Genomic DNA, 17876 nt, shown 5'->3' with positions numbered 1-17876 from the left:
ATTTCATTTCCATATTTATAAATAAATACTAACTTTTATTTTTAAGTTTTAGTTACATATATTCAGATTTTAGAATATTTATTCTTTAGTATCATTAACAGTCAGGAATAAGTTTTCAAAATATTGCTAACTCTGCTTATATGAGACTCTCAGATTGTTTTTTATACATGATTGTGATATTTTATTCTAGTATACAATTTAGGAACTTATGGTGGATTTTTTTCATTATAGTAACTAGAAAGCTGAGCCTTCATGGTCTTAGATGATCTACTAAAAACTGGTAGATCTGGCCATGAGACTCTGTTCCTCCTTCTCTTGCTTCTTATGAGAAGTACAGTTAGAGATCAGAGATAGTTTTTACTTGAAGGAGACTACTAGTTTGAAATGTATTTTGTTGTTGTTGTTAATGAGATGTATATTTCATAATCAAAATAAATACTGTTTTAAAGCTGTAACATTTGACTAAAGGAAAGGAGAAATTCTAGTACAGTTATTTTGTAAAACACATGTAAGTCTTAAATGGTGTTAAATATGTATTTGTGGTAAAGTAGGGTAGATACCTATGGAATTTGGCTAATGATTTGATACTGTGCATATGATCTTTTTCTCCCTGGGGAGTATTTAAAAATGGCGGTCCACTATGATTGAGCAGTGGTCAGGGATGCTAAATGTTCCACAGCGCAAGGGCAGTATTATGCAGCAAAGAATTATCCCAAATGTCTCACCATTGAGAAAACATGTTTGAGGGAAATGTTTCTCAAACCTGAGCATGCATCAGAATCACTCAGAGGACTTGTTAAAACAGGTTGCTGGGCCAGAGTTTCGGATTCAGTAGGGTCTGAAGTATGCCCTAGGAACTTGCATTTTTAACAAATCCCAGATGAGGAGGAGTTAAGATGGCAGAGGAGTAGGGGACCCCTTTTTCAGCTGGTCCCCTGAGTCGAGTTGGATAGGTACCAGACCAGCCTAAACATCCACGGAATCAGCCTGAGACGCAGGAAGATACATCTGGATCTCTACAAATGAACATCTCCAGCGCTGAGTATTCAGGTACAAATCGGGGAGCTGTGAAACCGCGCACAGATATCAGAAGATAAACGGAAGGGGGAGGGAGCCGCTGCGTTTGGGCACCGGGAAGCGGCAGCCACCTGCACTGGGGAGCCGGGGGACTCGCGGACCGGCACCTGCGAGAGAGCAAACTGAGACCATGAGCTGGCGAATGTGCAACCAGACTGAAACGGAGCTCCGACGTGCTCACTGGAACCAGACTGAGACCGGGAGCTCCTGAGCGCGCGGGGGCGGCTGGCAGCTGGCGGTGTTAGAAACACAAAGGACAGAGATGCGCCGGCCCTGGAAGTGAGGGCTGGGACACCGGCTGTGGGGCGCACATCCTGGGATGCTGCAGGGTTGAGCAGCACCAACAGAAACAGAGTTAAAGTGGCCAGAGCATCAGTGGAGAGTGGTCTGCGATCCCTCTGTTCTGAGACAGTCTAGGATTTGGCCACTGCTGCTCTGACTCTCAGAAGAGGCACAGCAAACCGCCAAGGAAAGCCGCCAGAGAACAAAAGCCTGGAAATACTAGATCACAGTGTGACCATCCCCATCCCCCCTTGCAGGGGACACGGAGACTCTACCCAAACAGGGTTGCCTGAGTACCGGTGCGGCAGGCCCCTCCCCCAGAAGGCAGGCTGAAAAATCAAGAAGCCCACATCCCTAAGATCCCTATAAAACAAGTGCGCACTGCCTGGGTCCTGGTCAATAATTTGGGCTCTGGACAACCCCGCAACCTCTCCTCATCAGAATGACGAGAAGGAGAAGTCCCCCCCAGCAAAGAAAAGACAATGGGCCTGTGGCCTCTGCCACAGAACTAATGGATATGGATATAACCAAATTATCAGAAATGGAGTTCAGAGTAACAATGGTCAAGATGATGTGTAGACTTGAAAAAAGTATTAACAAAAATGTTAATGAGAATATAGAATCTCTAAGGGTGGAAATGAGAGCAAATCTGGCAGAAATTAAAAATTCTATGAATCAAATGCAGTCAAAACTAGAGGCTCTGACGGCCAGGGTGAATGAGGCAGAAGAACGTATCGGCAAATTAGAGGATGGGTTAGTAGAAGAGAAAGCTAAAACAGAAACATGGCTCAAAAAAATCCAATCTCAAGAATGTAGTTTACCGGAGATTACTGACTCAATGAATCATTCCAATGTCAGAATCATCAGCATCCCCAAGGGGGTGGACAAAAACAGAGGTCTAGAAGAGATATTTGAACAAATTGTAGCTGAAAACTTCCCTAATCTAGCAAAGGAAGCAATCTTTCGTGTCCAAGAGGCAGAAAGGACCCCTCCCAAGCTCAACCACGACAAACCTATGCCACGTCATGTCATAGTGCAATTCGCAAATATTAGATCCAAGGATACAGTATTGAAAGCGGCCAGGGCAAAGAAATTTCTCACATACCAAGGCAAAGTTATCAGAATTACGTCAGACCTGTCTACATAGACCTGGAATGAGAGAAAGGGTTGGGGGGGCATTTTTAAAGCTCTTTCAGAGAAAAACATGCAGCCAAGGATCCTTTATCCAGCAAGGCTGTCATTCAGAATTGATGGAGACATAAAGACCTTCCAAAATCGCCAGTCATTGACCAATTTCATAGCCACGAAACCAGCCCTACAGGAGATAATAAGGGGGGTTCTATAAAAGTAAAAAGCCCCCAAGAGTGATACAGAACAGAAAGTCACAATCTATAAAAACAAAGACTTTAGGGGCAACATGGCATCATTAAAATCATATCTCTCAATAATCAGTCTCAATGTAAATGCCCTAAACGCTCCCATAAAGCGCCACAGGGCTGCAGATTGGATAAAAAGACATGAGTCATCCATTTGCTGTCTACAAGAGACTCATTTTGAACCTAAAGATACATTCAGACTGAAAGTAAAGGGATGGAATACCATCTTTCATGCCAATGGACCTCAAAAGAAAGCTGGGGTAGCAATTCTCATATCAGACAGATTGGATTTTAAACTAAAGACTGTAGTTAAAGATACAGAACGGCACTATATTATTCTTAAAGATGTATCCAACAAGTGGATATGACAATTATAAATATCTATGCCCCCAAAGGGGAGCAGCAAGATACACAAGCCAACTCTTAACCAGAATGAAGAGACATATAGATAAAAATACGTTAATAGTAGGGGACCTCAACACTCCACTATCAGAAATAGAGCACATAAGCAGAAAATCGACAAACAAACAAGAGCTTTGAATGCCATACTCGACAAGTTGAACCTCATAGATACATATAGAACACTACACCCCAGAACCAAAGAATACTCATTCTATTCTAATGCCCATGGAACATTCTCAAGAATAGACCATGTTCTGGGTCACAAAACAGGTCTCAACTGATACCAAAAGAGTGAAATTATTCCCTGCATATTCTCAGACCACAACGCTTTGAAATTGGAACTCAACCACAAGGAAAAATTTGGAAGAAATTCAAACACTTAGAGGCTAAGAACCATCCTACTCAAGAATGACTCGATAAACCAGGAAATCAAAAATCAATTTAAACAATTTATGGAGACCAATGAGAATGAAAACACAACAGTCCAAAACCTATGGGATACTGCAAAGGCAGTCCTAAGGGGGAAATACATAGCCATCCAAGCCTCACTCAAAAGAATAGAAAAATCTAAAATGCAGTTTTTATATTCTCACCTCAAGAAGCTGGAACAGCAACAGAAGGACAGGCCTAATCCACACACGAGGAAGCAGTTGACCAAGATTAGAGCAGAAATCAATGAATTAGAAACCAGGAGTACAGTAGAGCAGATCAACAGAACTAGAAGCTGGTTCTTTGAAAGAATAAATAAGATCGATAAGCCACTGGCCAGACTTATTCAAAAGAATAGAGAAAGGACCCAAATTAACACAATTATGAATGAAAAGCGAGAGGTTGAAAGAAGAAATAATACCTATTCTCCTAAAGCTATTTCAAAAAACAGAAACAGAAGGAAAGCTACCAAACTCATTCTATGAGGCCAATATTACCTTGATCCCCAAACCAGGCAAAGACCCCCTCAAAAAGGAGAATTACAGACCGATTTCCCTAATGAATATGGACGCCAAAATCCTCAACAAGATACTTGCTAATAGAATCCAACAGTACATTAAAAGGATTATCCATCACGATCAAGTGGGATTCATACCTGGGATGCAAGCGTGGTTCAATATTCGCAAATCAATCAGCGTGATACATCATATCAACAAGAAAAGACTCAGGAACCATATGATCCTCTCAATCGATGCCGAAAAAGCATTTGACAAAATACAGCATCCTTTCCTGATTAAAACCCTTCAGAGTGTAGGAATAGAAGGTACATTTCTCAATCTCATAAAAGCCATCTATGAAAAGCCTACTGCAAATATTATTCTCAATGGGGAAAAGCTGGAAGCCTTTCCCTTAAGATCAGGAACTCGACAAGGATGCCCACTCTCGCCACTATTATTCAACATAGTACTAGAAGTCCTTGCAACAGCAATCAGACGACAAAAAGGGATCAAAGGTATTCAAATTGGCAAAGAAGAAGTCAAAATGTCTCTCTTTGCAGATGACATGATACTCTATATGGAAAACCCAAAAGAAGCCACTCCCAAACTATTAGAAGTTATAGAGCAATTCAGTAACGTGGCGGGATACAAAATCAATGCTCAGAAATCAGTTGCATTTCTATACACGAATAACGAGACCGAAGAAAGAGAAATTAGGGAATCCATCCCATTTACAATAGCACCAAAAACCATACGTTACCTTGGAATTAACTTAACCAGAGACGTAAAGGACCTATATTCTAGAAACTATAAATCACTCTTGAAAGACATTGAGGAAGACATAAAAAGATGGAAAGATATTCCATGCTCATGGATTGGAAGAATTAACATAGTTAAAATGTCCATGCTACCCAGAGCAATCTACACTTTCAATGCTATCCCGATCAAAATACCGAGGACATTTTTCAAAGAACTGGAACAAATAGTCCTTAAATTTGTATGGAAACAGAAAAGGCCCCGAATCTCCAAGGAACTGTTGAAAAGGAAAAACAAAGCTGGGGGCATCACAATGCCGGATTTCGAGCTGTACTACAAAGCTGTGATCACAAAGACAGCATGGTACTGGCACAAAAACAGACACATAGACCAATGGAACAGAATAGAGAGCCCAGAAATGGACCCTCGGCTCTTTGGGCAACTAATATTTGATAAAGCAGGAAAAAACATCCGGTGGGAAAAAGACAGTCTCTTCAATAAATGGTGCTGGGAAAATTGGACAGCTACATGCAAAAGAATGAAACTTGACCACTCTCTCACACCATACACAAAAATAAACTCCAAATGGATGAAAGACCTCGATGTGAGACAGGAATCCATCAAAATTCTAGAGGAGAACATAGGCAGCAACCTCTACGACATCGGCCAAAGCAACCTTTTTCATGACACATCCCCAAAGGCAAGAGAAACAAAAGATAAAATGAATTTATGGGACTTCATCAAGATTAAAAGTTTCTGCACAGCCAAGGAAACAGTCAGAAAAACTAAGAGGCAGCCCACGGAATGGGAGAATATATTTGCAAATGACACTACAGATAAAGGACTGGTATCCAAGATCTACAAAGAACTTCTCAAACTCAATACACGAGAAACAAATAAACAAATCAAAAAATGGGCAGAAGATATGAACAGACACTTTTCCAATGAAGACATACAAATGGCTAACAGACACATGAAAAAATGTTCAAAATCATTAGCCATCAAGGAAATTCAAATCAAAACCACACTCAGATACCACCTTACACCAGTTAGAATGGCAAAAATAGACAAGGCAAGAAACAACAATTGTTGGAGAGGATGTGGAGAAAGGGGATCCCTCCTACATTGTTGGTGGGAATGCAAGTTGGTACAGCCACTCTGGAAAACAGTGTGGAGGTCCTTTAAAAAGTTAAAAATTGAGGTACCCTATGATCCAGCCATTGCACTACTGGGTATTTACCCCAAAGATACAGACGTAGTGAAGAGAAGGGCCATATGCACCCCAATGTTCATAGCAGCATTGTCCACAATAGCTAAATCGTGGAAGGAGCCGAGATGCCCTTCAACAGATGACTGGATTAAGAAGATGTGGTCCATATATACAATGGAATATTACTCAGCTATCAGAAAGAACGAGTTCTCAACATTTGCTGCAACATGGACGGCACTGGAGGAGATAATGCTAAGTGAAATAAGTCAAGCAGAGAAAGACAATTATCATATGGTTTCTCTCATCTATGGAACATAAGAACTAGGAAGATCAGTAGGAGAAGAAAGGGATAAAGAAGGGGGGTAATCAGAAGGGGGAATGAAGCATGAGAGACTATGGACTCTGAGAAACAAACTGTGGGCTACAGGGGGGAGGGGGTGGGGGCATGGGATAGGCTGGTGATGGGTAGTAAGGAAGGCACGTATTGCATGGTGCACTGGGTGTTATACGCAACTAATGAATCATCGAACTTTACATCAAAAACCAGGGATGTACTGTATGGTGACTAACATAATATAATAAAAAATAAAAAATAAAAATCCCAGATGATGCTGATGCTGCTGGTTCAGGACCACACACTGAGAATCCATGCTTTAGGGAGACCAAGGAGTTCATACAACTGGTGTTTGTTCAAATAATAATAATTTTAACTCTCTAGTTTTTGGTTAGTCCATTTGTTTTCATACACACAAACACACACACACACACACACACACACACACACAAAATTACCTTAATCCTTTTATTTTGCTTGAAAAGAATTACATAATTCATAAAATTTAACATAAATTATCACAAATGAAAATTAGAAGGGTTTGATGTGAAAACTCTTTCTAGAAAGCATTTTTTTTTTAAACCTGGTTTAGTATCTTGGGGATTGTGAAATCATGAGCGGAAAGTCTGGCAAGGCCCTGATGCCAGGTGGGACTTGTCTCCGGCAGATGAACATTTTGTCCGCTTGCTCATGAAAACTACTGCAGGTTTAAGGTTTTGTTTTGCCCAGCATAATCATATACAGTAGACTGTGTAGTCATGTTAGTTGGTATGCAAACATACCAGATGATGTCTGGATGAAACTGTATTTAAATCACCGTGGTTGAAAGTGGTCAAAGCCCAAGGCCCACAGCTTCTGTGAGAAGGCACTGACCACAGGACATGATTTCCCTGAGCCTGAGCTCCCTACCTGAAGTTAGAACCTGACTGAAACTACCCTCTGTGGGGGAGAAATATTGTAAATTCTTTTCAGTTTTAGTTAGGAATAATGATAGTCTGGAATTTTATTCTAGTGGAAAGATCTGGCTTACAGTCACTTTTAAATGAGTAGCCAACCTGTGAACAAACTCAAGTCAAAAATTTCGAAGTCATTGACTCAGAGTTCTCATCTTATGAGGTTGTAAAGATTAGTTAATATTTGTAAGTGCAAGCAACAGGGCCTGGTATGAAATGAGTGTGGTATAAGACTCAGCTGTTCTTAGTAGCAACAGTAAGTATAATTCATGTTTATTCTAAAATGACTAAAGCTGTAATCTTTCTCGGCCTTCACGAGGTTTATACTCCTGGTCACTACTAATTGAAACTGATCTTTTCCTTTGTGGGGAGCCACCTTGCTCCTCATGTTTATCTTTGTTTAGCGTAGTGTCTGTCAAAGAAAACAATTTGTTGGGTACCTTTTCACTTTGAGATATTTATTTGCTGGTTGATAACTTCTTAAATTTTGCTTAAGTACTAAAGGAAAATATTTGTGTTTCAGGAAAGTCTTTCAGTTGTTTATACAACTAACTGTCCTGCTCAGTATACCATCTACGAGCCAGTTATTAGACTTAAAGGTCAGATGAAAACCCAACTTGCCCAAAGACCCTTCAGCTCAAAAGAAGTTCAGAGCATCTTGTTAGAACCTCATCATCTAAAGAATCTCCGACCTACTGAATGTAAAACTATTCAAGGCATTCTGCATGAGATTGGTGGAACTGGTATATTTGTTTTTCTCTTTGCTAGGGTAAGAATCACTGATTATAGTTTTATCTGAAGAGAAACTACTTCTTTAATGCTAATAAATTTCAGGGGTTTTTTTAAATTACAAAAACAATTATAAATCAACTATATTAAACTTTTAAGATAAACTCACATGTTGTTTAGGATGTCATCAAGCTTTCTGCCACACATGGTGGCAGAAAAAAATTTCTTTTTTGTGAAGATTTTAGAAGTTTTCTATTATCCAGAAATGTAATTAGAACAATTAAATATTAAATGTACCAGATTTAATGGGGTTCCTGGCTGGCTCAGTATGTAGAGCATCTGTTTCTTGATCTCGGGGTCATGAGTTCAAGCCCCACATTGGATGTAGATATTACATTTAAATAAATTAATAAATGTACAAGGTTTAAATTGTCAATGAGAAAAAAAATACATGTTATAGTAACAAAAAGAAGAAAGGTGTTCTTTGGACATTTGGGCATGTTCAAGGTGGTATGGCCATAGATAAAGAATATATATGTATATATATTTAATATTTATTTATTTATTTGAGAGAAAGAGCATGGTTGAGGGGCAGAGGGAGAGGCAGAAGGAGAGGGAGTCTTAAGCAGACTCCCTACTGAGGGCAGAGTCTGTCTCAGGGTCATGAGATCGAGCCCTGAGACAGACTCTGCCCTGAGCCAAATCGAAGAGTCGGATGCTTAAACCAACTGCCACCCAGGTGCCCCAGGAATGTATTCTTTAAAATAAGTTTCGTGAAACTTGTTTTTCGCATGCTTCCAGATGCGTGAAAAAAAACAAGTGTCAGCAAATAAGTACAAAAAATAATTTGAGTTTGTTTGAAGTTTTTTTAAAGAGAAGGAGAAATATAAAAAGTTTGACTAATGTCATGAGTACTATATTAGAATAAATTGTTTCATTATCTGTTCTACTTAGTTGTCTTAGGGCAGGGACAATATCTTTCCTGACATAGAGTAGACAGTCAATAAGTATATACTGATTGTTTACAGGGATTGCTGAAATCCTAAGTTGAGGGTACAAATGGTACTAATCATCTCTCCTTCCTCAAGGTCCATTTCGTTGTTTAACTAAAGCAGCCTTGATTTTCTTTCATCCTCAGAATTTTATTCCTAGGTATAACTTCTGCAACATTCCCCAATTTTCACAGTCTCCCTAACTGACTTGCTTTCCTGGATGGGACCACCACCTTTGATTGATTTTGCATTAAGGGGCACATCAGTGTCTGATATTATCATTACTGTTCTTATAAATATTTTGTCAGCATTGACTCACCATACTCTAAGCTGTTTTTTTCTTTTCTTCCTTTTTCAAATTTTTTTTGCATCCAGTACCTAGTTGATTCTCCCATAGTGTTTTAAAATTAAAAGCTTTTTAACTCCTCATCAACATTTCATGACTGACTTTTATAGCTTTGTATAACGTATATCCTTGGTTTTCCCTCTTTCATGAAATTACTGAACATAATTTTGTTATGATTACTGTTACACAGTGACTAGATCCTAAAGAAAATGGTTAATCTTTTATTTTACCCACATTTAGGGTCTTGACAATAAGACTTCTAAAGTATATTGTCACACTTGCTTTCTTCACTGTTTTTCCTCCTCCCCTACAAAAAATAAAATTTAGTCCCCTTAAAAACCTTGCATGCATAGGCTGCCTTTTAAACTGAACGTCTGCCATCCAGCCAAATAGGTGACTTGCAGCGTCTGAACTGTACCAGGAACTCCAGCTTTAGGCCTTTACCCTTCTCCTGTCTCTCGCTCCCAGCCACCTGCTGTTCCTACTTAATAGGATTTTGCTGTCTTTCCAGGCCATCTTCTCTCCATTGAGGCTTCCCTAACCCAAGCAGAGTAGAGTCAGAAATAGTTTCTGCACCCTTGTAACACTCATATCTCATTCGTCTTTTCCTTTAATCGTGATAATAAGGTGTGTGTTTCATGTATAGTAGTTGTCAGGAAGCATTGGTTTAATTGAAGTACAAGGCAAATCTGTGGTTTACATATATCTTATCTTCTGACTGGATAATAGGTCCCACTGGGGGCAAGTATCATGCCTTTTACTTTGTTATCTTCCACAGCATGTAGTGCAGAGCCTGTTTGTTGATGGACTAATCAAAAACCTGAGGCATATTGCTGACATTTCAGATCACTAATAAATGCTACTGACTTATACAGTTAGTTGCAAATGCTATTTTAGTTCATTTATAGTATATTTAAGAGACTAAAGATCATGGGATTTATGCTTTTCATTTTTGTTTATTTATAATGCTTAAGTAATGACAAGTGAAGTGTGAGCAAAAAAACAGCTTTGAAATAAAACTGATGGATTGATGTTATATAATAGTAGATAACCATACATGTTAAAATTTTCTCTCAATAAATTAAAAAATATATATGTATATATATATTTTTTTAGGTTGTGGAACTCAGTAGCTGTGAAGAAACTCAAGCATTAGCATTGAGAGTTATACTCTCATTAACTAAATATAACCAACAGAGAACACATGAATTAGAAAATTGTAATGGGCTCTCCATGATTCATCAGGTGTTGATTAAACAAAAATGCATTGTAGGCTTTCATGTTTTGAAGGTATGTCCTCATAAAATTTATTCTTACAATTTCCTGTGCAATGATATTTCTCTCTTCATTAGTCTTCCAACAACAGAATTTTGTGTTTCAGTTATTCCTGAAGAAAACGAAGGAAACTCAACAGTATATATTTAATCAAACTAAGATACTCTTCTGGTTTTCTTCATCATTTACATAATTACATTTTTGTCTTGTTTAAAGCATTTTAGAAGAGTGTGAGAAAAAAGTTAACTCATAGAATTTTGATCTGGATGAACTGGAGCTGTCTCTTAGGGCTGGCCCCTCATTCTGTAGGCTGATGAAATTAAGACCCACAGAGATGCTGTTTGTCTCAGCTCCCAGTTATGGAAGAGAACCCAGTTCTCTGAACATCCAGTACTATGCCACTTCCAGTAGGCAATGCTGCTAGAGAGTTAGTTTTCTAAAGCTATACTAGTTTTTATTTTGATCCAGCTATCATCATATACTTAAACACCTTTCTAGCTAAAAGCATTTGGTAACATTGTGAAACTATTTCTCTCTGAGGGTACCAGTAGTAAGGCAAAAGACTATCTCTTCACATGTGCCTCAACCCTCCACTACTTAAAATATCGAGATCCATTCATTTATGGCATGAATCCTTAGTACTTTTTGGAAAAGTTTTAAAATCCTAACAGACTCATTGAATTTAAAAAATAAAAGAAAAACAAATAAAAATAAAAAATAAAAATAGAATGCTTATTTTACCTATATTTGAAACTGAATAATCATTTACAAATATTTGAAAGTTGGTATTTTTCTAATTTGAATTGTTTTGCAAAACAAATTAAAGATACCCTGTGAAATGTTGAATTATTCACTAGTTTTCCTTTGAATTTAATGTTATGAATGCTAAGATTGAAAGCTTAATGTTTCTGTTGAATTTTTGGATTAATCATCTGTTAATGCATCTTGTATTAATGCTAATTTCCCATAGACCCTTCTCGAAGGTTGCTGTGGTGAAGATATTATTCATGTCAATGAGAATGGAGAGTTTAAATTGGATGTAGAGTCTAATGCTATAATCCAAGATGTTAAACTGCTGGAGGAGCTATTGCTTGACTGGAAGATATGGAATAAAGCCAAGGCATGTGCTTTTATTTATTTAATTTTTTTAAGATTTATTTGTTTATTTGAAAGAGAGAGCGCTTACATGCACGAATGTTTGAGTGGGAGGAGGGGCAGAGGGAGAGGGAGATGGAGAGAATCTCAAGCAGACTTCCCACTGAGCGCAAAGCTGGATGTGATGTGGGGCTCGCTCTCATGACCCTGAGATCATGACCTGAGCTGAAATTAAGAGTCAGATGCTTAACCAATTGAGCCACCCAGGTACCCCCATGTGCTTTTATTTTTAATGGTAAAAAACATATGACATAAATTTACCCTCTTACCAATTTTTAAGTGTACAGTACGTTATTAACTATATATACTCTGTTGTACAGCAGATATCTAGAACATTATCATCTTGCTCTATTGAAACTACCCCATTGAACAACTTCCCCTATTTCTCCTGCCCCCCACCCGAGTCCCTGGCAACCACCATACTACTTTCTGTTTCTACAAATTTGATTACTTTAGGTATGTCACAGAAGTGTAATCATTCAGTATTTGTCTTTCTGTGATTGGTTTATTTCACTTAGTGTATGTCCTTGATGTTCATTTGTGTTGTGGTATATGACAAGATTTCTTTCTTTTGTAACACTGAATAATACCCATTGTATGTATATACCATGTTTCCTTTATCCTTTCTTCTGTCAATAGACATTTAGGTTGCTTCCATAGATTGGATTTTGTGATTAACACTGTAATGGACATGGGTGTGTGAATGTTTCTTTGAGATCCTGTTTTCAATTCTTTTGAATATATACCCAGAAGTGGGATTGCTGAATCATATAGTAATTCTATTTTTAATTTTTAAAGAAATCTCTACACTATTTTCCTAAGAACTGCACCATTTTACAATCCCACCACCAAAGTACAAGAATTCTAATTTCTTCACATCCTTGCTAACAATTGTTATTTTCTGGTTTTTTGATAGTGGCCATCTTATTGGGTATGAGATGATATTTTATTGCGGTTTTGATTTGCATTTCCCTGATATTTAGTGATGACAAGCACCTTTTCATATACTTGTTGGCCGTTTGTATATTTTCTTTGGAGAAATGTCTATTCAAGTTCTTTGCCTGTTTTTAAAATGGATTATTTGATTTTTGTTGTTGTTGTTGTTATTGAGTTGTAGGAGTTCTCTATATATTCTAGATACTAATTCCTCATCTGATGTGTGTTTGCAAATATCTTCTCCTGTTCCATAGGTTCAGCCATTCCATAGATTGGTTGTTTCCTTTGCTGCACAGAGACTTGTACTTTTAAATATTCATCTAATCATTCTGGAGAACAGAACAAACTTACTACTTAAATGTAATGTTAATTATAAATGGAAATGTGGAGATTATTTTCTTTGCAAGTTTTTGAGCAGCATGGGTAATGCTGAGCTGGAGGGTTAGGATCAGAACTTGGCCTGACTAGAAATAACTAGAGCAGTACTCATGCTAGAGAACATGTCACTCATTCAGATCAGCTGGGGACTTGCAATTACCATAAACACTCAAAGAGGATCCTGCTAAGAGTCTGGAGAGTCGAGTCAAGGAGAGAGAAATGTACATACTTCTGAGTAGGGCAGCCAAGTTGCTCAGGAGTCGTAGAGCTGAATCGGGGTATTTAGGGCAAGGCTGTGAAGCCTTGGCTTCATTATAGGCATAAGTTGAGAAACATGGGTGATCTTAAGTCTAGGCACAGCATCTTAACACTGGTCCTCACAAGGACCCAGCCAGAGAATGAATACAGGGCTATTTCCTTTCTGCCCTAGTTTTTTTTGTTGTTGCTGTTTTGTTTTGTTTTTTTGGGGGGGGACTTTTTTGTTTCTTTGTTTTTCAAGTAGGCTCTATGCCTAGTGTGGAGCCCAGTGTAGGGCTTGATCTCACAACCCTGAGATCAAGACCTGAGCCAATGTCAAGAGTCAGATGCTCAACCAGCTGAGCCACCCAGGCACCCAGTGCCCTAGTTTTAAAAAATCTTCATGGTATAGGCTCATATAAGCTCCTTAGTTCTAGTGTAGACTATAGATTGTCTAGCACTATTTAGAGATAACAACATTACCATCAAACATAATTAAAGACCAATTCAAAGTATATACCTTTAGAATTTTTTTTTAAAAATCAGTTATTCCTAAATTTGCCAAAACTTTCCCCCAGATTTACTCATTATCAATAATGAGTTGGGAAGCTTAAAGAAAACTTTGTAATCTATTATTAATAAAGATTAATTTTGACCAAGGATGCTAGAGTAAGGACAGAATTATTTTTCTAATCTTCCTATAGAAAATTATGTTACAAAAGTATTGTCATATGAAAGTATAGTCTTCCAGTTACAAAATAAATAAGACATGGAGATGTAAGGTACAGCATAGGGAATATAGCCAATAATACGATAACAACTTTGTATAGTGATGGATGGTAACTGCATTTCTTGTGGTAACCACTTCATAATGTATATAAATATTGAATCACTAAGTTCTGTACCTGAAACAAATACAATATTGTATGTCAATTATTCTTCAAAAGAAAAAAAAGAAGCAATTAAAAAATATGCAGCCCCACATGAGGGAAAGTATTATAGTGTTGTGTTAAGCAGCCAACTGAACTATTGCTTTTTTCTGGACTTTGTCCTACTTACCAACTTTTAACTTTGTAATTTGTCATGATTTCTTTTCTCAGCCTGAATAAATTCTCATTTCAGAATAAAAAATAATCATAAATGTGTATGTATAAAAATGTGTAATGTTGCATGAAGAAAAAGCAAATGTACAGTGATAGCAGATGTAAACAGACAAAGGCAGTATAAATATAAACATACAGTAAACAACTCGATTGTAGATCAGAAGATCGAACCTAACTAAATGGTCAACAGTTGTTTTAGTTAGTATTTCAAAAAGAGAATGCTAATTTGGGGTGGTTGATTGAAAAACAGAACATTTTTAACTGAATTCAGTAGTAATACACACAAATACTTCTGTGAGTTTGAAGTAAAGTTTTCTTTCCTATTAAATAATTTTTAACTGAGTTCATCTTTTGTTTTTGGTTGTTTGTTTACTTTGCCACTATTCTATTTGGTACTGTTTTTCAAACCTGAATCAAGTTTTCATACTTGGGCTGCCTTGTGCTCCATTTCTCATATGCCTTGTTCTTCTAGGGCATTTTGACCCCTATCTTATGAAGAGAGAGGCCTTGGTTATAATAGTATGATTAAATCTGTCAATTCCTTGGCCTTTTCATTGTTCATTACCATCAAATAATAGCAAGAGAAGTAGAAAAACCTGCAGCCCAAACCAGTTAATTTTGTCTTTTGTTAACAGCTTTGTTGAAAGGTCATTTGGGACAATAAAATGAGGTGAAGATTATCTTTCAATATTAGTTATCTATAGAAGATTCCTTTCTCCATTATTGAGAGTAATTTAAGATTGATTCTACATGGGGGAGTCATTTTTAAGGCACCTTAAAAGATGTTTGAAGATACACAGTAATCATGCACAGAATTCTGTTATTTGTACTTAAAATTTGTAAATCAATCCAAAAATGCAGAATTTTCACATTGTCAGTTTTTTCAATTTAGTGCAGTTTGTTCTAAAATTATTTAATTAAGTTCTGTATACACAAATTATAGAAGTTTATGCATTTTTAGTAATGCTCTTTGAATAAATAATTTGTAAAGTTATATTGATAATGTGTTTCTCTGTATTGAATAAATCCCTCAAGATAATTCATCTCTGGAGAATACTATATATTAGATAACATCGCAGAAAGGTTAATGTACTGAAGCACCTAATGCAATATTGCTTTCAATTGTAAGTATTTAGAAATGAGCTATTGATTAAAAAAATAATAATAATAATAGTGTGGAGTAAATGTTAAGATTTGCTTTTTTCAGATAAATTTAATCTTTGACCCTGAATATACACGCAGTGATAGACTGATATATGTCTTCTAAAAAGCATGTAGCGTGTTTTTCAGTAACCATGTGCTGATTGTTATGTGTTTATTTTCTCAGCAAGGAGCCTGGGAAACGCTGCTGGTGGCTTTAGAAGTCCTCATCAGAGCAGATCACCACCAGCAGGTCTTTAACATTAAGCAGTTACTGAAAGCCCAAGTGGTCCATCACTTTCTACTGACTTGTCAGGTTTTGCAGGTACTTTACTTTGCACGTAACTTTACTTTGGGAGATATTTTCCTCAATTATTTGTTTAGTAACTCAGTACTGTGAAGTCACATTTTTGTGGGACTTGCAATGCAAGGAATTTTTTTTCTCTGTCTTATCTTCCCTATTCTCCTGGATTCTTTCTTCTCAACCCCTGCCTCCTAGAGCTTGACTTTCACATTTCCATCATTCCTACTCAATTACAATGGAACAACAACTACTGTATTTCTGTGGTGTCTCTATGTTGGGATATAATAATAATTTTGTAATCTCTTGAATATCAACAATAGCAAAATTTTCACTTGTTGTGAGCTTTGCATGGTGATAGTACAGTGGCCAGTGAGATTTATCTGAGGCATGATTATTGCTAACTGAAACTTATTCCACATTCCTTAAATAACAAGTGCAAGTATGTTTTGTTTTAATAAGTATGTATTTGCCGAAGATCTATTATATGTACTAGAAGTAGCATATTGAAAACATATCCAAAATATTATATCCAAAATATTATATGAAAAAGTGGCACCTCACCAGAAGTGTCTGTGCTTTGGCCTTGTTTCTAGTTAAATCTTTTGCTCTGCCTTCGCAATGTCCTTTTATCACTTTGGTCAGTGTACGAGAATATTTTTCAAGGTCGTTTGTTTTTTCAACGAGGCATCTAGTAGAACTTTATCAGGTCAGGTAAGTTCACATATCCCCTGGGAGTAGTAATTATGTTTTTAATGCCTTTGTTTGGATGACATCAGTGGCTTCCTGTTGTACTTGGGATAAAATCCAGAATCTCTGACAATATCTAAAGAGAGGCTATATGCTCTGGTGACCAGCCTCATGCCACTGCAGCCGCCTGGCTTTTTTTCTCTTCCTTAAACAAGAGAGTCTTTTTCCCATCTCAGAGCACATGATATTTTTTCTGACTGAGAAGTTATTGATCCTTTTCTTCCCATCTGGCCACCTCCTGCTTGTCCTTCATATCTCCACTTTAAATTTACTTCCTGAGAGAAGCCCTCCCTTCTCTATCCATCTAAAGTAACCCTTGCCCTTCCCCTAACTTGCTCCACACATCTGCATTTGTTAGTGTCATGTCGTCATTTCTGAAATTATGGTTTATTTCTCTCTGTAAACCTGCTGAGGGCAAGGATAATGTTTTTTTCTTTTTCTTTTTTTGATTATTTTTTAACTTTAAATTCAATTAATTAACATATAATATACTATTAGCTTCAGAGGTAGAGGTCAGTAATTTATCGGTCTTATATAATACTCAGTGTCCATACATCACATGCCCTCCTTAATTACCACCACGTAGTTACGCCAGTCCCCCCATCCCACTCCTCTCCAGCAGATAGTTTTTTCTTGATCACACTGTAACTCCAGTACCTGGCACATACAGGCACCCAATAAATATTTGTTGAATGAGTGAATTCTAAAAAAACAAAAACATTTTATTGTCTTTCTTCGGCCCTGTGGCAAATTAGACTGCCGTCTTCAGGAATACAATATAGTGATCTCTGGAGGCCCCTTGCTTGCTGAATAGTTTATGTAACATTTATGCAGCAATTTTTCTCTAAATCAGTTTTTTTGTATATCCATTTTGAAACTTGCTGACTAATTTTCAAAGAGTTCATGCGACAGTGTTAAGTTCTTATTCAGTCTTCCATGTCAGAGAAGTAACACTTGTAAACTAGGAGATTTCTATATGTATATTCTCATTTCTATATATTTATAAAAATGCTAGAAAAACTGAGGTACCAATTCCTTTTCCTGAAAAGTATATTTCTTCATCCTTCTTCATTCAAAGAGCCCATTATCAAATTAACAGTTATTAAGAATTGTTTTATGTAAGTTATTGTGGGAAGTATATAAAGAAATGAACTTAATTGCTGTTTTTAGAGCATCTCAGAGTATTTAAGAAAGAGTGATAAATTGGTAGTATATTGG

At 37.1% G+C, this 17876-nt stretch overlaps 1 protein-coding gene across 1 annotated transcript in view; it reads left to right on the top strand.

The window, feature by feature from the left end:
* LYST (lysosomal trafficking regulator) overlaps positions 1–17876 on the top strand; it is a 187660-nt gene that overhangs the window by 77360 nt on the left and 92424 nt on the right. The window contains exons 17-20 of the mRNA XM_040624366.1: positions 7840–8085; positions 10500–10673; positions 11629–11778; positions 15795–15932. Of these exons, the coding sequence (XP_040480300.1) occupies positions 7840–8085; positions 10500–10673; positions 11629–11778; positions 15795–15932 (708 nt within the window). The remainder of the gene's footprint in view (positions 1–7839; positions 8086–10499; positions 10674–11628; positions 11779–15794; positions 15933–17876) is intronic.

The sequence above is a fragment of the Ursus maritimus genome, unplaced genomic scaffold, assembly GCF_017311325.1.
Source record: "Ursus maritimus isolate PB19 unplaced genomic scaffold, ASM1731132v1 scaffold_7, whole genome shotgun sequence".
Lineage (NCBI taxonomy): Eukaryota > Metazoa > Chordata > Mammalia > Carnivora > Ursidae > Ursus > Ursus maritimus.
The sequence above is the reverse complement of the archived record's forward strand: the minus strand, read 5'-3'. Positions and strand labels throughout refer to the sequence as shown.